The following is a 26,291-nucleotide window of genomic DNA, read 5'->3' on the forward strand; positions in this document are numbered from 1 at the left end:
AAGTTGATGGGAGTCTTGCCATTAGTTCCAGCTGGAGCAATCTGGACCCAGAAAGGGAATGGAATTTGACCTAGATCAAAGGCTATTTCTCTCCAGAGCCTAAACACATACTGCAGTTCCCAGCACGCCTCAAGTTTAGCTCTTATATTTGTCTGAGGAAGCTCTGTTTAGATACTACCAAGTATCTAATCTTTGAATCTAGCCTCTGATAACACTTGTAGCAGAAAGGCAGGCTCTCTTATTTTCTCTCCCTAGGATTTCTAAAAGGGGGCAATGTGGCAGGGGAAGAGGTATAAAAGAACTAAGGGTTGGAGACAGAATCAGGATTTGTTTGGCCCGTGTCATGTGTGGTGAAACTGACTCATTAAGAATGTGTTCCAAAGGCCTTTGGAGTCCAGGAGAATCTTTCCATTGACTCGAATGACTGGTGGATCATGCCCCAAGTAAATAGGAAATGGCGAGCATGGTTCTTCCTGATGACTACAGGAGAGTAAAATGAAGAGTCAGGCCCAATCCTTTATTCCTCTACTCTTTTTATAGGCAGAAAGGTTAGGCACTGTGTGCTGCTGGCTGCTCTGATGGAGAAGTTGGAGATCCAGTCATGCAGTTCTAATGCATGATCAGGTGATATAGTTCACTTGGAGGCAGGTTAGTTTGGATGCATAGAGAGCACATGTTGAATATGGCCATTTCCCAAAGGAGTTGGTGAGCCCCTGATAGTAGCCTTGTTTTCTGCCCAAAGAATTGTGAGCACAATGGAATCCACCAAAGCAGCACCAAGTCTTAACAGCCTGCTGCTCCTCAGACACACACAGCTTTAGTCTCCTCATGGGCTCCACTTGGAATTTATGATTCTGCAAGTTTGACCTCATGCACGCTAGACAACAAGAGGTGTATTAATATAGGATGATGCACTCTGGCAGCATATTAGAATAAAATGTGCATGCTACTCTGCTGGCTATTATTTAATAGCAGTTAGCATCATCAGAAATGCTAAATACAGACAGCCAAAAGCCCAAGGCTGAATTGATTCAATCTTCACAAGCTAGTCCAAGCTGCGTAGATTGAACCAAGAAGCAATTGAACAGACATTCACTTGTGATTCCAGAAATGCAGCCACATGCCTGCAGTGGCCCAGGCCAGAAGCCAGGGGACACTAAAGCATGCCTCCATGCTCTGCTTGAGCAGGCCACTTGGGCCAAGGCTAGCCTGCCAACCCGGCAAGGGGAGGAGGTTTGTGGGGCAGATGCAAAACATCTTGAAATGCTAGGGCAGAGGCTCCCAACCAGCAGGCTGCGGCCTGGTACCAGGCCATGAAGGGTTGGCTGCCAGGTTGTAGCACGAGCCTCCCGCTCAGACCCTGTCTGCCCAGGGGAGTGGCTTCCACCGCCGGCAGGAGCGTGTCAGGTTAAAGCTGGGGGACAGGGCAGCCCTGGGAGGGAGGCAGCCAGCTCTGTGTACCCCAGCCCGTTCTCATGCCGGTCTGCAGGAAAAAAGGGTTGAGAATCACTGTGCTAGGGCAGTGTTTCTCAACCTTTTAAGTAGCAAGTACCCCCTAACTTCTGAAAATTTTAATAAGTACCCCAACACTCAATTTTCATGGGGATTTTATATTCACAGACTAATGTGTGCCATATGTTGGAAGAAGGGCTGTGTATATAAGGCTGTGATATGACAGATGTCTGATCTGGTGTGGCTGGGTTGCCACCTTTTACACCAGGGGTGTACAACTCACGTATGTACTTGGGCTAGAGGTGATGTTGGCCAAAGCTAGGAGGGCTGAACCCAGTGCCGTGCAAAGCATAGCACACCAAATTATCACTGAGGAATTAAATTTTTTAAATTGCACCAATTGTTTTGCCACAGTTTTGAGAGGAGAAAGAGGCAAGAGAGAGAGGAAAAGAGGGAGAGAGAGAGAGTTGGGGTACCCGCATACCCCCTTCCTGTGTCTCATGCAAGGGCTATGCATACCACAGGTTGAGAAACTCTGCGCTAGAGGACAGAGTTGACTTGAATCTGGAAGGCATCTGGGACAGAAGTTCAATAGATCCGTCTGGGTTTATCTTAGACCAGTTTTGGCCATTTCAAAAGCGATCTATGGACATTTTTACATGTGCTTCTGGATTCGGCGCTGGGCGACTTAATTAGCGAGCCACACTAATTAAAAGCACCTGTGCATCACATGTATCAGCGTCGCTGCACATTCCCTGCACTGAAAAAATGGTGGCAGGGCGCTTTGAACTAAAGCTCATTGGATGTGTTTTATTTCAAAGCATGTCGCAGCCATTTTGTCAATGTGGAGACATGTGGTGATGCTGATGCACGTGACACATGAGGCTGCCAAAGCACATCAATTTCCGTGCTCCAGCATGTCAGAGTCGGCTCTGTGCATGTGTGTAGGAGCCCTATGTGCACTGAACTTCTGTTGTGTTACAGATTTGAACTGATTTCTGATCACTTATACAGGGAGGAAAGTAGATCTGGCAAACTACAGGCCCATCAGCCTGACCTCTATCCTGGGGAAGGTCTTGGAAAAGATTATCAAGGAGGCCATCCTTAACAGACTAGCTGAAGGCAATATCCTGAGGGATACCAGCATGGGTTTGTTGCCGGGTAGGTCTTGCTTGACCAATCTCATTTCCTTTTATGACCAGGTGACCTATCACCTGGACAAGGGGGAAGAGATTGACGTTGTATACCTTAACTTTAAAAAAGCCTTCGATCTGGTATCCCACAATCACCTCTTGGCTAAACTGGCTAACTGCGGCCTTGACATCACCATGATCAACTGGCTGGGGAACTGGCTCCGCGGTAGGACCCAGAGGGTAGTGGTCAACGGGAGCCAATCGTCTTGGTGTGCTGTGACCAGTGGAGTCCCACAAGGCTCTGTCCTAGGGCCTATACTATTTAACATCTTCATCAATGATGTGGACATTGGTGTTAGAAGCGGATTGGCCAAGTTTGCCAGGCGGATCTTGACAGGCTCAGGAAACGGGCGGACAAGAACCCTTGGTAGTGCTATGCTGGTTAGCACTACAGATGAAAGGGACTTGGGGGTCATGGTTGACCACAAGATGAACATGAGTCTTCAATGTGGTGCTGCAGCTAGTAAAGCGAGCAAAACACTGGCTTGCATCCATAGATGCTTCTCAAGCAAATCCTGGGACGTCATTCTCCTGCTGTACTCGGCCTTGGTGAGGCCGCAGCTGGAGTACTGAGTGCAGTTTTGGGCTCCACAATTCAAAAATGATGTGGAGAAGCTTGAGAGGGTGCAGAGGAGAGCCACACGCATGATCAGAGGTCAGGAAAACAGACCTTATGATGAGAGGCTGAGAGCCATGGGGCTATTCAGCCTGGAAAAAACGCAGGCTCAGGGGTGATCTGGTGGCCACCTATAAGTAATCGGGGTGGTCATCAGGTTCTGGGGGGAACGCCTGTTCACCAGAGCCCCCCAAGGGATGACAAGATCGAATGGTCACAAACTCCACTGTGACCGATTCAGGCTGGACATAAGAAAGAATTTCTTTACTGTCCAAGCCCCCAAGGTTTGGAATAGACTGCTGCCGGAGGTGGGTCAAGCACCCACTTTGAACGCCTTCAAGACACATTTGGATGTCTCACTTGCTGGGATCCTATGATCCCTGCGGACTCCCTGCCCCTGGGGCAGGGGGCTGGACTCGATGATCCCCTGGGGTCCCTTCCATCCCAAACGTCTATGAAATATCTATGAAATACCAGTGTATGTGTAATTTCTGTCCTAGCCAAAGAGTTCCAGAACTTGCTGATAACTTTAACTTGCATGTGTGTGGCTTCTGGTCTTATATAATATATGAAATGTAGCTTTGCCTTTTAAAAAGCAAAACAAAACAACACATGTATAATATATCCAAATAACAAATTTTCTGTGTCTGCTCATAGATTAGCCTTGTACAAAATAGATTTGTAAAACCAAAAGGGAAAATTATAGTCATCTCTGGCATCCTCTATAGCACAGATCCAAGAATCCCACTTAGTAGTTTTTGAATCAAAGTCATTAATTTAGGTTAATTAAGTAAGCTAAAAAACAAAACAACCCCCCCCCCCCAACTGCTATACACAAAAAGCAATAGAGGCCTGTTACAGGTGGCACTCTTTTCAGTGAGCATCAAGGGGGATGTATTCATTTAATCCAAAACATATATTCACTTTTAAGCAGATGTTGTGACTGTGTAAAGAAGGCAGAAAGAAAATACTGAGCTCACTTGTATTTTAACCAGATTTGCCTCAACAGGCTTCTTTTACCTAAGCATATCATTACTCTTTTGTTCTGTCTGGCTACAGACTGTTGCCTTACTTAATTGATATTTTTAAAAACTGGTTTTGGACAGATCATTTTTTTTTCTGTAATACCCAGTAGCCTTAGTCGTGAACCAGAACCCTATAGTACTAGGTGCTGCAGATCCAGGACAAAAATGGTGCCTACCCTGAGGAGCTGACGACTTAAGTTGAGCTTGAATATTTTTTCTTGAATTGCTTAAAGGTAGTATGGGTAGCAGTGGATGGGACAGTGGGCAGATGACACAGGATACCCATGTTCTCTTCACAGCTCAGCCCCAATATCATTCAACTATCCATGCTTCTGTTTCCACTCTTGTATTTGCCTGTTTTGTCCTGACCTGCAGTGTAAGTAGGCTGTTTTTAGTGAACCTCATAATGGACTTGTTTTGTGTTACCGTAGAATAAAATAATAAATATTCTGACCCTAAGCAACTCAGTGCATGGAAATTAGATACACCACTTTATTTGTTGACACTTTTATTGTTGCACAGAAATATCTATCGGTGGGTAAGTTTTTCGTCATGCAAAAAACCTGGAGGAGAGCTATGCAATTTTCAAATTCAGTAAGCTTCTATATCCTGACAGCTATTATCACTTTGATCTCATCTAACCTGCGTAGGTTCCTGTCTGCCCTTCACTCATCATCAGAGAATAGGATCGGTCAATGCTACCACTTCCCCTTCACGCAGCCTGAATAACAAAAAATAACTCTCATGGGATTTGTTTGGTTCATGGTCCTTCCTGTTGGCAGAGTCCTGCCATTGGTCAAGCAATCTCTTTCAAGTGGAATTGGTCTTGGCTGTTTGTTCAACCAAACCCAGAGGAACCATTAAAGTATGCAGAACAGTTGCTAGGGAAGTAAACTTCCCCCCTCCCCCATGCATCTGTCTTCCCAGGTAAAAATCATAAATGTTTTTAAAAGTCCTTATAATTGATTGACTTTATATTCTTTCCTGCTTCATTCGTTTTAGAAGTTTCAGGATCCAGAAAGTCTCCAAGGGTTATTTTCTGAGGCTGAAATAGCATTTGGTCTTCAATCTGCCTTTGCCTTCTGCACTTCCCGACTACGTTTTACCATGTGATGGTGGTTATGTGATGTGGTTTACTGGTCACTGGAAAGTTGACATCACCAAAAACATTTCATTCACAACCTAAAAGAATTTGTGTTGAACTACAGACCTGGAAGTAAACAGATGAAGCTACCCATCTGCAACTTGGGTGTTTTGCAGCTGAATTTGTTTTAGCAGAGAAGGACTGTGTTCCCCCGTCTGTATGTGCAGGCTTATACATCTTTAGCCTACATCTTACACCCCTTTATAATCACAATATTAGGGAAGGGGAGAATGAGTTCTTTTTCAAATAATAACATTTACTTGTCTTATCATATCATTGGACTAGGACCCCAAAGTACCAGGCACTGTACAAACACAGGACAGAAAGATGTTCCTTGCCCCAAAGGTGGGTGGGGGTGGGTGATGGGTAGAAGGTGAACTGGAAAAGCCTAAGGAAAGAAGAGTATGCCCTTTCCATTTCCAGAATCCTAGTTCTGGCCTGAGGGGTTAATCAAGGGAAGTGGCCTCAGCAACAGACTAGGAAAGCTAAGGATATATTGTGCCATCTAGAATGACAGAGTTTTTCACTGATTTCATTTCGGGGCTTCATGATTTCAAACTTTTATAGGCCTAGCCCTGCATCATAAGAGCACTAACCTAAACATTGAACAAAGTTGGCTTTGTTACCATGGGGCAGGAAGTGCTAAAAAGCCAGATCCTCAGAAGGACATCCCTGCTGAGCTCTTGAGACTTTTGCCCCTGCAGTGGACTCCACAGCCCTAAATTAGGCACCCCAGTTCTCTATACAGTGCATGGAAGAAGTTAAAAATGAGACCTGTCAAGACCATAGTGTTAATCACTCTTGAACTAGCCACTCTTCTCAGGTGCTTTGCTGTGGCCTCTTGGGCTAGGTATGGACATACAAAACACCTGAGGCGGTATCAATCTAAGTTGCAACCTTAGATCGCAGTTTTCTGTAAGTGGTGTAGTTTAGATAGGTAGTGAACAAAACACATCTTCTCCCTTTGGTGGGGAGCAATCTTAGACTGGGTTCCGTGTTTTTTAAACCGGTCTATGTGTACCGAACTTCTGTTCTGTTACGCGTATAGACTGGCTTCCTATCACTGAGTGTGTAGATGAAACGGGGGCCCTAAATTGAAGTGGTGGGTTTTTAAAAGCTGCAGGGGGGAGGCTGGTGCTTCCCTCTACAGCAGCAGTAGCACCCCACCCAGGCTGCAGCTGCCCACAGGCACATGGCTTAGGCAGTCCTGGGAGGCACCAGAGCTGCAGAGAGAAGCACCAGGCCCCTGCGCAGCTCAGGCAGGCAGGCTCTAGTGGGGGGAAAGGGGGAGGTCAGGCTCACCACTTTTCTTGGGTGGAGCCTGCTTTCCCAGGCTGCTGCCAGGCTGCCTGCAGGGCTCCCTGCAGAGCCGTGGAACTGCACGGAGCCTGATGGTTTGCTCTGCGGCTGTAGGGCAGCAAGCTAAAACTCCTGGGAGGAATTTTAGTTTGTTGCATCCTAAGTCATTTAAGGTTCATTACACTGCCAAATTTCCTACAACAGCTGAAATTAATGCACAATACACCGCCAAGGCATGCAAACACTGACACCATTAAAGCAGTGCAAAAGCATTTAGCCCGCTTTAAAGTGTCGTGCACACACGCACCTTGTTTAGTCTACACATGGCCACTTATACCAGTAAAAGTGTAACGTCTGTACTTGGCGTTGGGGTCCACAACATGAACGCTCTCCTGGAGTCACAAGCCAGGCCTTTCTCTCCAAACTGAGGTGGCAGTGGTTTTGGTGTTGTGGCCTATGTGTTAGCCTGTAGCACACTGGTTAGAGCCCTCATCCAGGATATTTAAAATCCCCCTTCTGCTTGAGAGGATTTGAACCTATATCCATCAAGTCCTGGTAGAGAACTCTAACCAGGGAGAAATGCATTTTAGAGAGGAGCACCATTAAAACTGCCTCATGAAACTGTTCCACTTTACATGGAATAATTGGGTGCCTATACTCCTGCTCCAGCACGTTTTAATTAGAACACGTTAATGAGTCTGCTGAATTAGGACACTCCTAATTAGAATGATCCAGCATGCCACAGCGTCATGTGTATTAAATGTCCTGCATTTCAAAATGGCTGCAGGGGCACTTTAAGTAAAACTTGTTGAACAAGCTTTAGTTAAAGCACCCCAGCCATTTTGAAATGTGGGACACTTAATACACATGACATTGCAGCATTTTAATAAGAGTGGCTGTCCCAAGGCTGCTCTAATTAAAACTGTCTCCCCACTCCCCAGGCACTCCAGATGCCCATTATTCCTTGTGTCCTAGAATGGGAGGAAAAGGAGAGTGCTTCTTGCATTGCATAATGGTTATGCACTCACCTAGTAGATGGGAGATCTCAAGTCCCCACTCCAGTGATTTTTTTTTCTTAAGTATTTTATATTAAGCAGCAGAGCAAGGTTTTCAGGATCTACATTCTGGATGCACATACCTGAAGGGGTACTGTTATGCAGAAGTGAGATGGCAAATTCTCTTTTTTTATGGATACAGCCCTAATACTGTTTGTGGTGGAGCATAGAGCATTTTTCAGAAGGAGTAAAAGAACTGTGAAGTAAAGCAAGCTGAACTTTTTTACAAACCGCTTTTTTTCTTTTAGTGTAAAATAATGACACACAATGTCATTTTAGCAAATTCATGTCAATATTGCAGTTTAAAACAATCCTACAACATAACTCAGAAAATTGGAACATTGTATTTTAATTTTTTTATAAAGAAAATATTTAAAGATTTTGGTACTGAAATTAACTTTCATATCCAAATTTTCTTTACTTTTTCTTAAAAATAATTAAAACACCTATTTAAAAATACTTGAAATTATGAGGAAGCATCAACACAAAAACATTTTTACCCCCCCCCCCCCAACATATTGTTTTACTCCTAAAATTACTAAAAATGCCATTAAAAAAAGGAATCCTTTTTAGGTCAGAAACTTTTGGCTTTTAACAAATTGTTAACAATCCAAGATGCATCTGGTTTCATTCAACTCAGTCAGCCAGATGTGTTAGTGATATAGCAGAAAGACTTAAGATACACAACTATCTCCAAGTAGATTGGAGGGCTTTTTCTATATAAAGAAAGGGGTGTATTTTAAAGCAGGAGAATACTGCACAGCTAGTCCCAGTTGTAGAAACAGATGGTCAGTTTAAGAGGCTACCCAATGCAAGTCGGTGGTCTAACCTTGATCCTTCACTGATGTCATGGTGGAAAAAGAGTGGTTCCACTTCTCTTTGGTGCCTTGTCAAGGACTGAGGTGCTGACAATTCAGTGGTTTCTCCTCTTTTTATGTATCTGTATTAAAACTAAGCTCCTGCATTTGAATAGTACTTGATGTCTGCTGTGCTAAATGGCACAAATGTGTGATTTGCTCTATACGATGTTGAGAAATGACAAGAAGACCCTGTTGGAACAGATATGCCAAGTAAGAAAGTTCTGTTTTCAAATAGTCATCTTCTGACAATAACCATACTTTAAGCTTCAGCTGTTGCAAACTAAAGTATATCCCCACTACACAGTCCTCCTGGGACCTCAGATTCTGGACCAGAACTGACATGAAAAAAACCTGGAAAACCCCAGGCTTGTTCTTCCAGTTTCTTTTTTTTTATTTTTTTTAACTTTCAAAGGAGGGAGGTCCAGGCAACCCTATCCTTTCTGCTGTCTGCCTGAATATTCATTTGAGCGAGAAAGTAATTTTAGCTCCCATGACACACAACTTCTCCTGCAATCAGATTGCTCAACAACACCAAAAATAAATATTTCCTTAGGCCTGAGGACAGGACTCCAACTTCTGCTAGTTCCCCCTTTTAGAAGCACCTATGTGTGTATTTTTTTTCTAAGTCTGACTAACACAGTTGAGCATTGTAGCTGTGACTCATTGATGCGCATATCTTAAATCTCCAAAGTTACAGGGGTGTAGGTTGTAACCGCGTTGGTCTAAGGACCTAGGCAGACAAGGCAGAATCCGAAAGCTTGCTTAATAATTGTTTTCCAACTATTTAAGTTGGTCTAATAAAAGATATCAGATTCACCCAAAGAACCTTGTCTGCTTAAATCTCCAAACACACTCTTGGTGAGCTTGAGCATGTTTTCTGTCCCCAGGAAGTCAATGGGACTACTCACAGGCTTAAAACTAAGCATGTGCTGAAGTGCTTTGCAAAAAAGCCAGACAAGATTCTTTCAGTAAATCCGATATCTTACTCAAAGAACCTTGTCAGCCTATGTCCATAGACCAGGGGTTTTCAATCGAGGGTACGCGTACCCCTGGAGGTACTTGAGAAGGCCTCAGGGGACCGCCATTTCTGCTGCCAGTGGCACTTTTGCCACCCACAGTTTTGCTGCCCCCCCTGCTGGGGGACCCCCACCACCACCACCACCATCACCACCATCACTCATTGACCAGCTGCCAGGAACTCGTTCCTTCTTGACCAGCCGCCGGGGGTACACTGACGCAAAAAGGTTGAAAACCTCTGCCTTAGACCGACATGGCTACAAGCTGAACCCTTGAAAAATGTCAGGCACTTGGATTTCATAAAGTTGCAAGGGAAATTTTTCTTAATCATGTTTGTGCTCCCTCCATTGCATATAGTCGAATACATTGGGGAACAGAATTGAACAGGAGACTTGAAATCTGTTTGATTGCAGCAAAATCCTTTCTAAAGGTATAATTGTAGGCTAAATCTTTATTTATTTATTTATTTATTCTACCAGTATATCTGATCATCATCAAATGTTAACTTTCCCATGTTCATGGGACTTAATGAAAAGAGTCACCAAAGACGAGAAGAGGAGAATAATTTATCTATTCATTTTTTTGGATTTATAGCCTGCCGATCTGAAAGGCTCATCTCTGTTTGGGTGGACTTCCAGTGAAGTTTCAGTTATTTTCCCTTTTATTCATATACACAATAATTGTAAAATTGTGGGGGTGAAAAACCTGTGGAAATATGACCCTTTCACATGGTATTATTAGGTTCACTGGGATTTATATAGCCAGAATTATCTTTGTAAGGGAAGGAAGATCGTCCAAAAGTTAAGGTGTTGGTCCAGGACCAAAAATGTGGATTCAATCCCCTGCTCTGCTTATATGGTTGTTGGCAAGTCACTTAGGCCATTACTGTGCCGCCTGCCTGCTGAGGCTAGGTCCAAGAAGTAAACCCATCCTATTTACTTCAGGGGGATTTGGTGGCAGCTTACAAATATATCAGGGGAGAGCATCAGGGGCTAGGTGAACAACTATTCACCAAAGTGCCCCAGGGGAAAACCAGGAGCAATGGTCATAAACTCCTAGAAGAAAGTTTCAGACTGGATAGAAGGAAAAACTTCTTCACGGTTCGCGTGACCAGACGCTGGAATAGACACCCAGAGGGGGTGGGGCAGGCATCGACCCTGGAGATCTTCAAAAGGAGACTGGATGCACTCCTTGCTGGGGTTATTTGACCCCAGCAGTCTTTCCTGCCCAAAGCAGGGGGGCTGGACCTGATGATCTCATGAGGTCCTTTCCAGCCCTGAACTTCTGTGAGTCTGCTTCTGCTCTGTGTCTGTCCAAACCTGGCAATTAGGTGGAGTAGATGGCTTGGTGGAGGGCAGGATCATAAGTACATGCCCCCGTGTTGTTCTCATGTGCACTGTGTGGGCCTCTAAGCCAGAGGGTGGTAACTTATAGAGGCTAGATCCAGCCTGTAGAGTCCACAGGCCTGGCCCACAGATGTGGGGCTTTGGTTTGGGGGACTTAGGCTGCAGGCACTTTCCCTGTACCACTGTGGGGAGCACCAGCGGTGGGTGGGTCCTAATGCCCACTTCAGGTGGGTCATTCTGGCCTGCAGCCAGAAAAGTTTGCCTACCACAACTCTAAGCCATTGACACTGCCAGACTTGGATGTCTCTAGAGCAGGAATAAGTGGTGGTTGTTGTCTTTAGTGGCAGTCCTGAACTCAGCAGGGATCTGGTATAGACATGGCTCTTGTGGGTCTGAACCACAGTTCCTCTTCTGCAACAGAGTAGTGGTAATAGTACTTCTTCCCTACCTTGCAATGGTGTTCAGGATAAATGTGTTCATAAGGGTAAGACACTCAGACATTGCACTGACTGGGGAGGTGGAAGGGAGGGTGGGGGGTGGTCAATGGAAGTACCTTAATTCTCCCCCCCCCCCCCCCCCCCGGGGGCAGGGGGAAGCTTCTGTCCAGTTTCATACTGAGGTATAGTCCTGCAGTCCCTTGAATGAGGAGTTCTGTGACTTTGCAGCCATTACGCACCATAGGAGTAATCCCCTCATGAGTAGAGGTGCAAGGTCAGCTCCTTACCCCCCGTTTGAGTGTAAGGCCTACATATGGCTATCTCAATGGGAGAGAGCAGCTGCCTCTGCCCTGCATGCAAAATTCTTCCTAGTTTAAGATATTAAGATCCCAATGTGATCAAAAATACAAATTCCTGTCTCCCATATATTCTTTTACTACTACTTCTTTCTCTCACCCTAGCTGCCATGCTGTATATCTCTATCGGACACAAAACAGCTGCCCCGTCTACACCTCCCCCCAGGTGCTAGGCTTGGGCTCCATTGCAGTTCAGCATAAGAAATTTGGTTTGTTCGGTACCTGAACATCATTACTCTCATCTCCCATATGCACTCTCAGTGCAGTAAGGGTAGGGAGGGGTGTAGGTTGTAGCCGTGTTGGTCTAAGGACATAGGCAGACAAGGTTCCTTGGGTGAATTTGTAAGGGTAAGGAGGCTTTTGTAAATAGTAGCTGCTTTATATAAGTGAAGTGATTCCACCAGAGGCAAAGACTGCTCATTGTTACAGGGTACACATTTATGCAGCTGTGCCTGAGGATATTTTGTAACAAAAGCCCTGCTTATATTGTAACAGGGGAAGTATAAAAGGATCTGTAACAGGTAACCAAAGAACTAGCCCATTCTCCAGGTTCCAAGCCTAAGAGGAACCACTGCAGGGCTGTCTGCATGTGGTCGGTCACCTCTTCCACTCACGCTGAGTTTAGATTTTTCAAAAATGATTCCCAACCCTTTAGCTCTGCGTTCTAAAATAGATTTGCATATCCTTCCTTAAAATGAAGGACTTTGGCCTTGCTTAGCACTTTGGTAATGTTGAGTATCCTGTCTAAAGAGGAACTTCTAAATTGGAGCAAACAAGGAAGAAAAAAACATTATTTTGTGCAAAAAGGCAAATAACACAACCAGTCGTTTTACTAGTTCATTTTGCTTGGATTTCAAGATGGCTACAAATAAGAAATTGTTCATTTACAGGGCCTTTATCTGTTGTTTACTCTTTCCAGAAAGTCACAATACTGTGCTGCAGCTCTGGTGGTAATTTACTGCATGCTTCTATTTCTGTGAAGTCAGAAAGTCAGCATATCCCTCCAAGCACAGGGATGTTCAAAATTTTGCCCATGTCACAGTGAAAAGCATCAACATTCATCCCTTGGGCTATCCCCCTCCTCCCCCCCCTGCCCCATTGCCACCCCCAATTGTTCCTGGGACTAGCTATTTTCATATCACTGGTGCACATGGTCCTGAATATTGATTCATTGGGAAGGATTCGGGGATGCATTATTAAGATTTTGTCTCTGTGGAAGCTTTTGTGATGACTCACTGATTTGTACTGTTCTGGGAACCAGGACTCTGTCATGCCAGGCACTGCAAAATGCAAATAAAAAAAAAAACAGTCTTTGCCCCAAAGAATTTACATACAAAGCAAGAGACAACAAGTAATTATAGACAGATGGATTAGGGGAAACAGGCAAGAACAAAAATGAGATAAAAAAACTACACTTGCAGGGTTGGATCCTCCGTTTACCTCAGGGTTGCTACAGTTATTATGAATTGCACTGGCACCAGGTAAACACTTAAAAAGACACAACCATCAAGCTCAGATTCTTCATCTAATTTGCATATAATCCATCAGTGCAGACACTGAAATAATGAACCATGCTATAACTCGAAGCTGGAAGAAATGCATTTAGGAAGGATTTTAATTATGGGAAAATGCTGACTGGGCACAAGAGAGACAGAAGGAACTAAGTTGTGAGACCTGGCTGCATCCCCACCAGCTTTAGAGGTTGTGAAGTGTGGGATATAAAAAGTCTGGGAACAGAAAGGAACAAAAAGAACAAGTGGAGAGTAGGAGGAAACAAGAGCAGACAAGTAAGTAGGGGAATGAAAACTGCTATGAATTTCACTTCAGCTGTGCTCATGGTGCTTGTATGAATTGAAAGCATCCTTGACCTGCAGCAGAAATCTTACACACTCTTATCAAAGGACAACTCCAGTATTCTGTCAATAGTGTTTCATTTATGTTAACCGCTAAAAATGAAGGTTTGGGAAGTGTCTTAAGTAGTATAAAAGCAATAATTAACAATGGCATGACTGCATTACTCACATCTGGCATAAGTAAGCTTGAGTTCTGCAAGTCATTCATTTGGAGACCTAATGGAAAATAAAGACAACTTTTGTGCATTTTGTCTCTTGTTACTGTGTGGATTTTAATGAATGATAGACTTTTTTTTTATTTAATGTATATCATCTCTACAGCCAGAATTTACCATTCCAATGAGATCAACTTTGCAGGGCTCAGAGGGAGCTATAAAAATAACTTAAAATGTCACCAATGAAGGTTCATCATTTTCTGGGACTGAGTCCCCATCTATACATGCACTTAAGGCATAGACAGAAGTGACAATTTTCCCCTGATCTGGACTCTGAAAGTGCTCTATAGCCACGACCAAACAGAAGTGCATAACTGCAGAACACTTCAAAAAGACCTAATCCTGCAACAATCTGAGCCCTCATTACACGAGGGTTCAGATGAAGGCACTCCAAAGCTGAGCACCCTCAGTAACTTGTGTCTGCACACACCAGGAGCAGGGCTGAGCTGCCCTGCTTCCTGCGCTGTTTTCAGAATGGGAGGAGGGAAAGGGAATGGGGGGCTCTCATTCTGGGGGTTTCCCTGTCAATGCTAGAAAGTGGGACAGGTAGACTGGAGCCCTCTGAGGTGTGGGGCTGTAATCCTCCCCCTCTAGCACAGCTGGGGAACCCCCAGAACAAGCTTCCCTCCCCTGCCTTCTCCCCCCTCCCATCCAGACACAGCACCAGAGCTACGAGAGGAGTTGGGGAGAGACATAGCAAAGACACAGCCCCTCTCCCTGGATTTACCTGAAATTGGAGTCCATCCTCCACTCTCCAGATCCAACAGCTAATGTCTGTTGACTCAGGAGAATCAGTCTAACTCATGGTGCTCTAGCAAAGCACCATGAGTTAGAACGGAGAGCTGCACTTCTCTCTGAGTCTTTAGGATGTCATTAATCAGTTAATTATGTCTTAAGTTGTGACTCGGGCACATGTTCAATCAATGAATGCCATGATAAAATGAGGAATAAGCCACAAAGTTATACCACAAAACATGTGGAATGACTTTGGCTTTTTTGTATCACACAACTAATTGAACATCTGGCCAGATGCGCCCCTGTGCCTAAGAGCCCCATCAATTGATGGGGCTTACAGCTGCAAGGGTGCACCACTTGCTGTGAGCCCCACAGCTGATGAGACCCACAGTGTGGGCAGCATTCCATGCACTGCCCCTGCTACAAGCCCCATCAGCTGTGGGGCTCTTAGCAGTGGGAGCTGGTCCAGGAAAAGCCCAGGGTCATTTCCCCAGGTTTCCCATGCACTGGCAATAATGTGTGATTGGATCTGATGCTGGATCCCATAATTCCGCCTTCTGCCATGCACATGTGGCATGGCAGGAAGGATGATTGCCTGGATCATGCATCAGATCTTATTGCATCTTTACCTGAATGTCTAGAGGGGCCCTCAGTGTACGGGCTGTGAGTCCTAGTGGGAAATTGGAAAATTCTCCTTTTTAAAAATTAAATCACTTGATTTTACTTCTGCCACATTTGTCAACTATTGAATGCTAAAGCTGTCATTGGCCAACTATTAAATCTTCCCAGTGCTGGATCTGGGACTGGGGTTATTTTGATTTAGGGGAGAGAGGAAGTGAGTCTGCCAAGCTAGTTATTTTTTAATGGTGGCTTCAAAAGTTAAGGGACAGAAGAGCTGAAAGAGATGGGTTATTAGACAGGTCAAAAGTGCCTAATAAATTGCAGACCTGAGTTGTTTGCTCATCCCATGGCTATCACAGCTGTGGATGGGCAGATAGGGTGTCTATACCAGTGTTTCCCACCCTTTTCCAGCCCAAGGCACACTTAGATTAATAAAAATTTTCCACAGCACACCTGTTAAGGCACCCCCTGCATCCTCATACCTATTGTAGCTCATTGCCATGGCAGAATTCTGTGGCACACCTGTTCATTTCTGATGACACACTTTTGTGCCATGGCACACTGATTGGGAAACACTGGTCTATACAAATGATCTGGGGTGGGGGAGGGGTGTTTTAACTAGAGTGGCTCCTGGACAGCTGCTCTAATTAAAATGCCACAGTGTTACATGTATTAAGCATCCCACATTTCAAAATGACTGCAGGGTGCTTTAACTAAAGCTCAGCGAATTTTATTTAAAGTGCCCCTGCAGCCATTTTGAAATGCAGGATGCTTAATACACGTGATACTGAGGCACACTTGAGTGTTCTAATTAGAGTATCAGAGCATGTATATAGGCACCTATAGAGTCTACTTTAAATTACTTAGTTGGTCTACCAAGATCTACTGAAGCTGAAAATACAAGGGAAGAAGTACTGGGTAATTGTTTCAGAGGTGTTGTATCAGGAGAGTTTTTCTTCCACTTAAAGAAATTGATTAAAAATGTATAAACTCTTGGTATACTGATGTTGATGTCCCTTTCTGCTCTGTTCTCCAGTTATCACTACAGATTGTTGTACCATGTGAAAGTGAACAATATTATGAGTATGCTGGAAGATGCTGCACAAAGTGTGAGCCAGGTAAAAATATCAGTGCTTTTGTTCTTGAGGAGTTAATACTTCTTTTTAAAAAATTGCACAAGGGGCTAGTAAGCCATTTTTCTTTTGTGACTCTTCAGTTTTATTTTCACAGTTCCTAGCAAAGCTTATTTAAAGTATGTGCTTCATCTCAAGCACAGCACTAATGTTTAAGCAGTGAAGACTACATTTGCAAGCTGCCTAATTGAAATAGCCAAACTGTGTACCTAGAAGCTATAGAAGCCAGTATGTGCCATGCTCAGACGAGCAGTGAGAGCAACTCTAGCATCATCAAGCAATGCAATGACCCTGCAACCGTAAAAAGAACCACAGAACAGCTGGCTAGTGCATTGAACAGTATCAAAAAGAAGAGATGGCTTTTTACCATAGAAGAATTGGATATGACCCTCTTGAGCAGGCAAGCATGGAAAACCATTACCCACCTTACAGGCAAAGGAACCAAAAAACAACATTGCCCTGTGCCAGCAAACTCCATCACAAAAATACTGTGCAGCAACAGTGAGTGCAGTAACCCAAGCAAGCCACACACAGAAATGATTAGACATCTGACTCATGACCAATTTAAATCACCCTATGTAATCTTAATTTAATTGCCCCCGTCTCTTGCAAAAAGTTTGACACAGAAATTAAAGTGATCAAGACTGGCAAGGCTGCTGGACCAGATATTCCCAGACTTTGTTAGCAAGTTCAGAACCACAAGGAAAAGATGGCTTCAGAAATTCATGTATAAATGTCTAGAAAGTAAAGACTTCTAAAAATCTGAAGAAAAGCTGACATCATTTCTACCCTGAAACCCAATAAACCACCAGGGGATCCGAAGGGCTACCAACCCATCTCACTACTCCACGTTACATACAAACTCAAGGAGTGCATAATTCTGAACAGAAGAGAGAGCATCGTTGATCCCCAGCTCCCAAAAAAAAAAATCTGGCATTTTGAAAAAATGATGCATCACTGACTATATTACAAGTTATATTACTTGCATCTGACATAGAGAACAGTTTTGAAATGAAGTAGAAAACAGGCACAGTCTTATCTGCCTCATTCACCTGTGACTCTGAATGGCATCAAGGCCTCATATATAAACTGCACTCTGTTACCTGACCCCAAGCTATGCACTTTAACCAGAACATGATCTCCAGCAGATCATTCAAACTCACTACCAGCCAAGGGAAAAAAAAGCAGAATATGAACTCTGAAGAACAGAGTCCCGCAAGGGTCAGTGCTAGCACTAATACTTGTCAATGTATATACCTCAACTTACTGCACACAAGATTTAAGTGATATGTGTACGCCGATGATGTTGCCATAGTAGACCAAGGAATAAACATGACAACTGGAAAAGACACTGAGTGCTGATATGAAACTCATCGCTGACCATCTCCACAAGTGGTGCTTAAAGTTGAGCATCAATAAATTGGTATCCTCATTCTTCCATCTGGACAATTGTTACGTCAAAAGCATGCAGAATATTAGAGTAGGCAACCACATCCTTCCCCATGAGCATACCCCAACCTACCTAGGAGTTGCATTAAACTGTTCCCTCACATATAAACTTCACATTCAGAAGGTCAGCAGTAAAGTCTCTGCACAAGTAGCTGCCTTAAGATTGTTTAGCCGGCACAACATAGGGTGCCAACTTTAAAGTGGTCAGAGCCCCTGCACTTGCAATGGTATATGTCCCAGCAGAACACTGTATGCCTTTATGGTCCAGAAGTTGTCACACTAAAAAGCTCAGCACTACTTAATGGTGCACTGAGACTTATAGCAGGTTGCACAACTTACACACAGAGAGATCATATACTCCCTGTACTCTGTCATTAGGCCAAGTGATACAAAAAGGCAGACCCTAATATCATTACTGGCAATAGAGGCAAGAGATGATGAAAATCACCTGCTCTGTCAACTGTTAACTGAAAACCCAAACAGATCTAGAGGCCTAAGAGACTCAAAAGTCATAAACCATTTGTACATGAAGCCCACAAGCTCCTGGAAGAGATTGGGGATGCTGAACCAAACCTATGGGCAACAACAGTGTGCTCCAGCTGCTGGGAAAGGCCAGACCTATTCCTACAGCATTTTATACAAACACCAAACAAGTTCCCCATTGGGCACGACCTTGACAGGAAATCATGGGTCAGGCTGAACAGACTGAGATCTGGATATGGACACTTCAAAATAACACTGTACAAGATGAGCATTTTGGAGATTCTTTAGAGGTCTCCTCCTGGACTCAACTCTTACAGACTTTAATAGGACCATTTGTGTTTAAAGTTATGCAGAAGGCAGGGCAGGGTAGAAATTTATAAACTAACTGGGTCAGAGGGTTATGAGCTTTAGTAGACTACAAGCTACTTAACCAGATGCTGTGAATGGACTTGCATGGAGTAGGGGTACTAAATACTGTAGAAAGGAACAAAGTAATTTAAATAGAAAGGATAGGGAAAAGGATAAGTAATACAAAGGACAAGGAAAGTTATTCTGGTGTTTAAGTACTACACTAAGTTGTGACTTGGTGAAGAATGGACTTGGAATGATAACTTTCCCAGTTTGAATGTTAATTCCAATAGTGTAGCTACACGTGGTCTGTATTCTTTAGAGACCCTTCACTGACTGGTAAGTGGTTTAACTTTTTCCCTCCTCTCCTCAGGAAAGTATATGTCTGCTAAATGCACTGCCACTTCTGAGACAGCATGCCAGCCTTGTGGTCCAAATGAGTATATGGACACCTGGAATGAGGAGGACAAATGTTTACTTCATAAAATATGTGATAAAGGTGAGTTGTTCATACAGAGGCATCGTGAATCTTTTAATGCAAATTAGTCCCCCATGAGGATGGAAAAAAGGAGCTTATACCCCTTTGGTTCCTTTGAAAATCTGTCACAACTCTTATACCACTACTAGTAGATTCATTTCCACTGCTATTTGCTGGGCTGTGGGGGTTGGCATGTAGAGATGTGTCCCTGCCCACCACAAGATATGGGCATCTCAGCCTCCCAATTCAAGCATCATTAGGCTCCTAGCAAAGATGCCACTTTGAGTTGGCACAGTGAGGAGCCTTGTCCCTGCCAATATCTCCAGAGCTTTTCAAAGGATGATACAGCTCCCACAAAATAATTATTTTGCACCAGGCATTGAAGAAGCATGAGAAGTTCAGTTAAAAATCCATAGCCAGTTGAACAATTTTTATTTCCATCTGCTCTGTCATTTAGGGAAAGGTTTAGAAGAAGTGAATCCAGGAAACAGGACATTCCAACGGCAATGTGCATGCCATGCAGGATACCACTGGGATGACGCGTGGGATGGCTGCAAACGAAATACAATATGCACTCCAGGGTTTGGAGTTGAGCATCCTGGTAAGAGATAAGGATGGATGGTCCTATAGGGGAATCTCCAGATCATGTCAGGAGATGGAACACAATTGGTACAAAGTAATTTCCAGCCTTTTAAGAGAAAAGTGGTTTGGGGGGTCTTAGGCTATGTTGAACGGAAAAGTGAATTTGTAAGTTTATTAAGTGTCTCACTGTTTACAGTTTGCATGCTACTTTGGACAGGAAGGAGCTTGGGAATTCTCATTTTAAGTACATTCTTAGGTGAAGTGAAGCTTGCAAGATTTTCAGATTTGAAATAGCAGTGGGAGGCTTTGCTGCACTCCCAGTTTAAAACAATATTTGATTTGCAATAAAAATTGCACCTGTGTCTGCTGACAAATGTGCAGCTCCCCAGTCTAAATCATGGCACTTCTCAGAAAGCGCCATAAGTTAAACTGACCCTCCTGACCCCAAAAACATTTGCTGTTGGGTTAGGGTGGGGGATCATGCTCCAATTTGGATCTGATCCAGCCAAACACCTATGTGTCTGCAGTTTCTCTCTTCTAGCCCTGCCTCCCTCCTCCCGGCTCCAGTGCTGTCTGCAGGATAGGAGCAGGGAGGGAAGGGAGCTCAGCCTGGGGTTTGCCCAACCTACACTGGAGTGGGGGCACATGGCTTGGAGTCCCCCTGCCTTAGGGGACTCCAATCCACCTGCCCCCGCTTCTAGCACAGGCTGGGCAAACCCCAACCTGAGCTTCCTCCCATCAGGCAGACAACACTGGGGGTAGAGCTGGGCTGCACCAGCCCAGCTGCCTGATCAGACAGAAGTTAATGAAAGTGCTCTGCTTTGGAGCGCCTTCAACTGAACCCTCATATAATGGGGATTAATTTGTCATGCCACTGGGGAGTTTTAAAGCACTCCGCAGCTGTGAACTTTTGTTAGGATATGGCTCTATAGTGCTTTCAAGGGCCCGATCATGCAACAAATGTAACTTCTGTCTGCACAACTGGTTTTATGTATGAATTCAGTGAGGTCTCAGGAAGTAGGTTGTGTTGAATGATACAGACCTCCCTGCATTCAACTTCAAGACATTACAGGTGGTTAAAAAGTGGTGAACACCTTTTGAAAAGTTTCAGTATGCTTATGTGGTGTGTCTTACAGCTCAAGCAGCTCCAGGGTTTTGCTACAAATGTTACAAATAATTCACCTCTGTCTTTACAATAAGTGAGAGTGAATTTAAGGCTAAACAAAGAACTTTGCACAGGGAAATTAGAAGGGGAATAACCTTGAGCTAATAATAAATGATGGTAGAAGAGGAATACAGAGCATAACACAGAAACTGCACAGAATTCAGTGTTGCATCTGCCATCAACAAAGGAAATTCTCCTCTGGTCTAGCTGATACTATGTTCATTACTGTAATGGCTGCATTTTTGTAACAGTGATCATCTAAAGTCACACAGAAGGCAGAGTAGAGATGCATCTTATACACTAACTATATCAGAGATACATAAGCTTTTGTGAGCCAGAGTTCACTTCATCAGGTGCTGATAGATCACAGTAGTCATACAAGTTAATGGCATAGTTAAGGTAGCTGCATTAGTATATGGATGGTCATTAGAGTGGCATTCCCAGCAGTGTGTTGTTTCACCATCAATTCCAGAGTTGTTTTTCCAAGTGCTGAAAGTTTTTCATTTTCCTCATATAAAGAGGCACTTAATTTGGCACAACTCTTTGCCCAGATTTTACCTCTTGTTACTTCCTCCAGTGTAATTTCCTCAGTTTTAGGAAAGTTTGTTTTGTTTTGTTTTGTTTTTTTTAAAGAAAAAAAGAGAGACCCCCCTCCCTCCCCCTCCAGTTCCTCTCCTCGGCAAATTTATCTTTTCCAAATTTGAGGTGAAATTTCAGAGGCTAAAATCTTTTTGTTTCCTTTACCACAGTCCAGCAAGACAAGGACACCATATGTAAGCCATGTCTTCCAGGGTACTACTCAGCTGTGTCTTCACCCACCGAGGGGTGTAAGTCCTGGACCAAGTAAGCACATTCTCCTTACAGTATAATCATGGGAGTTGCAAGGCTTCAAGACACTTGAGCAATAATGGATTTTCAGCTGAAGAACATCAGGGCGATTGTGGCACATTCAATGAGCTACTTAGCTGGTGTTCCTATGACCAGTAGCCATATTTTTTTATGCCAGAGATTTTTTTATGCCAGATAAAGTGTGGGGATGAATTTTGCTAGAAAAAAGCAAGTGAAAGGAATTGTAGTAAAGAACTGTTGAGTTAAAGCTTATTCTATGGCTCATGGGCCATTTATCTGCAGTGTAACAAGCCCATTGGAATCAATGGAAAAGCTCCCATTGATTGCAGTTAACTTTGGAGCAGGGCCTTGAGTCTGGATACTGGAGCGCTGTGCTGTGTCTGGGGAGTGAGGGATGGGGAGGTGAAGGAGTCAAAAGTGGGAAGTCCAACAGGGCTTTCCCTCATTCCCAACCACTACAGCTGCCCCTACACGTCCCAGTGCAGTCATCCATTGTTGGGAGAAAGGCCCTGGGTCTTTAGAAGGGTCGTGTTCTGGGCAGGCTGACAGAACCCCCTTGATGTGCACAAATAAGAAAAAAGAAGCAACATATTTAACACTTCAACGAACTTGAGCAGAACTTGATGAGATGAAGAAAAGGCACCTTTAGCTCAAGGGCTTTCTCCCTGCTAAACTTAAAAGTTGCCTATACACATGCTTGGGGGAGGGGGTGTTAATTGGAGCAGTTTCTGGACAGCCACTCTAATTAAAATGGCTCACCGTCACATGTATTAAGCCCCTGCACATTTCAAAATGGCTGTGGCATGCTTTAACTAAAGCTCATTGAACAAGGTTTAGATAAAGTACCCCTGCAGCCATTTTGAAATGCACAGGGGCTTAAAACATGTGACAGTGAAGCAACGCAGAAGCATTCAAATTCGAATGTGGAGCGGACTTGATTAATTAAAGACTTGCGTTCTAATTAGTATGCGAATGGGCATATCTATAGGCACCCAAAAGACCTACCGGAAATGAGAGGTGTTCACACGCTTTCTGAATTTAAAGGTTGCAAGCATCTTTTTTTAACAGGAAGTGTTGGACTGTGGACAGATATAACATTTGAAATGTTTCATATAGCTTTGGAGCACCTTTGAAACGTTTCAGAAGATGAGTATACAGGCAGATACCTGATTAAATGCTCCAAAAGTATCTGAAGCATAATAAAAATGAACCTGGAGGGAACAGGTACTATGTTACACTGGTTTGTTCAAGGTTATGTGTATTAAGCAGGTTGGTCCGTCAGGCATCTCGCAATACAGCCCTCTTTCCCCTTTCCCTCTTCCCCCATGGCTTCCCACATTCTGGCACCCTGTGATCTCCCTGTATCTGTGGTTGCCAGTGTGACAGGAGCTGCCTGCAGTAGCCAGGGTAAGGGGAGTGCTCATAGAAAGTCTACTCCATCCTCTCCAGCATGTTTGCCCATTAGGCAGGTGAGGAGTAGAGCCGCAGGATGCAGAAACCCCATGAGGTTTCTGGGAGAGTGGAGAGTATGGCTACTGCTTACCACTTAGGCAATTCTAAAGCACACTGGAGGAAGGGTGCACCAAGGGGTTATACGTCTGTCTGTGACTGAAATGCTCCATTTCTTTTTGATAGTCTTTGAACCCTGTTATACTTTGATGCATGTTAAACTTTACATCTGTCTGTACCCTTAGATGTATGGGGCTTGCAATGTGTGATGATCCATCACCTTTTTCTTTATTTTTTAGCTGCACGGCTCTGGGCTTTGAAGTCCGAGTTCCAGGGACCACACGTTCAGATGCAGTGTGTGAGGAGCTTAAGAGGCCCAACCAGCCAGAAGGTGCTATATGTCATTATACAGAATTATCCATCAGAAAGTGTCGGTAGGATCTCCTAAAGAGGCTCAGCCTTCTGTATCCACTTAAGTGGACTCTAATGAGGATCAGCAGGCCTACTGAAGATCCCACTCACAATGTTTTGATAGTAAAGCTTGTTTTAAGCCATTTTGAATTGCAGCTGCTTGTGAGAAAGTATAGCTATGGTCTCTGTCGTGTGTAGGTCTTTCTGCCTTGTATTGAAATCACACGCCAAACAAACTTATTATAATGCCTTCTAACTCTCATCATGGTTTCAGCACTGACATTGTTTGCAGTCCAACTTTTAACAATAAAACAGGTACTGACTCCTCTCCATGCACCTCTGGTAGAGAGGGGGATGTAGTTGGCTAAAGGTAGCCTACAGCACTTGACAGCGAGGCCCATTGTCCCTTTTTTAAATCTTTAACATGGATGGGCTGCCCAGAGCGCTACGTGTCTCAGCGTGTGGTGATCCACCATGATCCGAGCTGAAGGCCAAGTTCTGCATGTCAGGGCTTGTACTCTTCATGAACTACAAGTTTGTATCTTTTGTAGGTAAATCAAGCATAGCTCTTAGGCTCCCGGCATTCTGAGTGAACCATTCAGTTCAGCAAAATGTGAACGTGCCTGCTTTGTGCTTCCTTCAGTGGTTCTTTTTCAGATGGCTTTGGTAAGGGTGGGTTTAATGAAGCTCCTTGTTCCATAACCTGCTTTTTTAGCAAGCTTGTGGGGTTATTGTGGAAATTGTAGAGCAAACCGTGGAAGAACAATCTTATTGCTTGCCAAGTAAGAAAAGTAAATAAGGAGTGTATTGCTGCTGCATATTCATCTCCTTTTTTTTTTTTTATTCTCCAGACACAAACAAGATTTTTTATGTATTGATTGTTGTACCAGTTCTCGTGGCATTCATTGGCATCATTATCCTTATTGCCTACTACAAAAATAAAGGGAAGGCACTGACAGGTACGTTGTAGCTAACAATTTATAGGAATTCATCTTTGTGTGAAGCCTGCATCTCTATTGACTGTGTCAGCTGTTTCGACTAGGGATAATCATCAGAGTAAAAAATTCCGACACTGATATATTTTACCTAGTGCAAAGCAGGACTGCAGGTTCTTTTCTAAACATATTAGGCTCGTGCTGATGTCTGAGGCAGGATATCAGTGCAAATCACTGTGACACCTTGTCACATCAGCCAGGAACACTGTCAGAAGTGGCAACAGTCCTTCGATATGAGGAAGACAGAACCAGTAACATGGTACCTTTGTCAAAATGACATCTTCAATACACTGCAGTCACATCTGAGAATGTGAGCAAGGCTGTTGCTGGAACTAGAACTAACGTTCTGGCCCAATATTTCCACAGTAGCCCAGAAACAGCAAATCTGTATTTATTGCTGATGACATTAAATATGAACACAAGGAAAGTGCTGCAGCAATTGCTGAAATTCACTTTAAGCTTGGGGCTAGAATAGATTTGGGCAAACTGTTGTTCCCTTTGTTTTGCCTTCAGCCTGGATTTGAAAATCTCATATTTTTCCTTAGTTCCCCTTACATTTTCCCAGCCCTCCCCCTTTCCCTTTCCCTTCTCCCCAGTCTCCTGCTGAAGTTTTTGTGTGCTTGCATGTGTGCGCACACCATTCCTTTCTGCTAGGTTTTACCTGAACTATTCAACAGTATTGCAGAAATAGCCCAGCACTACCTTGCTAATTGTTTGTTGTGCTAAATCCAGGATTCTTTGGATGAGCAGAAAGAAATATGGTAACCCTCTCTTAGCAAATCAAACATTTTCAAGGCAGGTTACTAAATTAACCTTTTAATTTGGATTTCCATAGCGCTGCAGCCACTCATGAAAGGTCTTTCATCCTTTTTAAGACATTCCAGACTGACCCTTTTAATAGTCGCACTGCTGAATAGGATCTGTGTAGCCACAGAAGCCCATGGAACTGGGAGGAGCCAATCTGTGCATCAGCGTGGATATTAAATGTGTGCTAGGGAACTAGTGAACTAACAGCACAGAAGAAGCAGTGGCTAAATACCTGATGCATATTTAGATAGACAGAAAACCGGCTTGAGATTAAAAACATACGCAAGACTGAAGCAGCACAAAATTGCCTGAAGGTATCCCCCTAAACTAGAGTCTCTCTTCCCATTAAACAGCGATCACAATAATAAAAGCATCATTGAGTGCAAGCCTTTTCCTTGGAAGATGTTCTGATTAATCAGGTTTCCCAATTAGATACATCCTGATTAAATGGAGTGTGCTGTGTTTTAACCTGCTATCCCATGGCTTTTGTCTGAGATTTCCTAGCCCTCCCTCCCCTGGTCTCCTCATTCCTTTTTGCAAATTTCTTTGGGTCATTCATGTGACATCTCTTGAAATAGACTAACCAACTGTACCATTATAACCAGGTCGGTATTGGGCCAGTCATAGCCTGGTGACATGTGAGCAGGACTGAAACCCTGGTTGATGTGGAACACAGTTTAACCACATTCTATTTTAGAACTCACAAGACATTTGTTCCAGAAGAAGACATCCAATTCCAGTTACAATGAATCCTCAGCGAGGCCGTCACTTGGACACTTGAGCAAAGTCAATAAATACAATCGTGACTGCTTAGTTTTCATATAACATGGTGGATTATGAATAACTGTATATTGTTTGATCTGTGATTAACCTAAGAATGTAGCTATGGTGCTTAGAAGGCTATTTTGTTTTCCCTAC

The 26,291-nt window shown here is 43.7% G+C and overlaps 1 protein-coding gene across 1 annotated transcript in view; it reads left to right on the forward strand.

The window, feature by feature from the left end:
- The window catches only part of TNFRSF11A (TNF receptor superfamily member 11a), a 42,442-nt gene that overhangs the window by 5,565 nt on the left and 10,586 nt on the right, over positions 1-26,291 (forward strand). The window contains exons 2-8 of the mRNA XM_025211025.1: positions 16,261-16,342; positions 19,011-19,136; positions 19,573-19,716; positions 21,612-21,705; positions 23,460-23,551; positions 24,423-24,530; positions 24,669-24,679. Coding sequence (XP_025066810.1) covers positions 16,261-16,342; positions 19,011-19,136; positions 19,573-19,716; positions 21,612-21,705; positions 23,460-23,551; positions 24,423-24,530; positions 24,669-24,679 — 657 coding nt within the window. The remainder of the gene's footprint in view (positions 1-16,260; positions 16,343-19,010; positions 19,137-19,572; positions 19,717-21,611; positions 21,706-23,459; positions 23,552-24,422; positions 24,531-24,668; positions 24,680-26,291) is intronic.

Source organism: Alligator sinensis, unplaced genomic scaffold (assembly GCF_000455745.1).
Source record: "Alligator sinensis unplaced genomic scaffold, ASM45574v1 scaffold514_1, whole genome shotgun sequence".
Lineage (NCBI taxonomy): Eukaryota > Metazoa > Chordata > Crocodylia > Alligatoridae > Alligator > Alligator sinensis.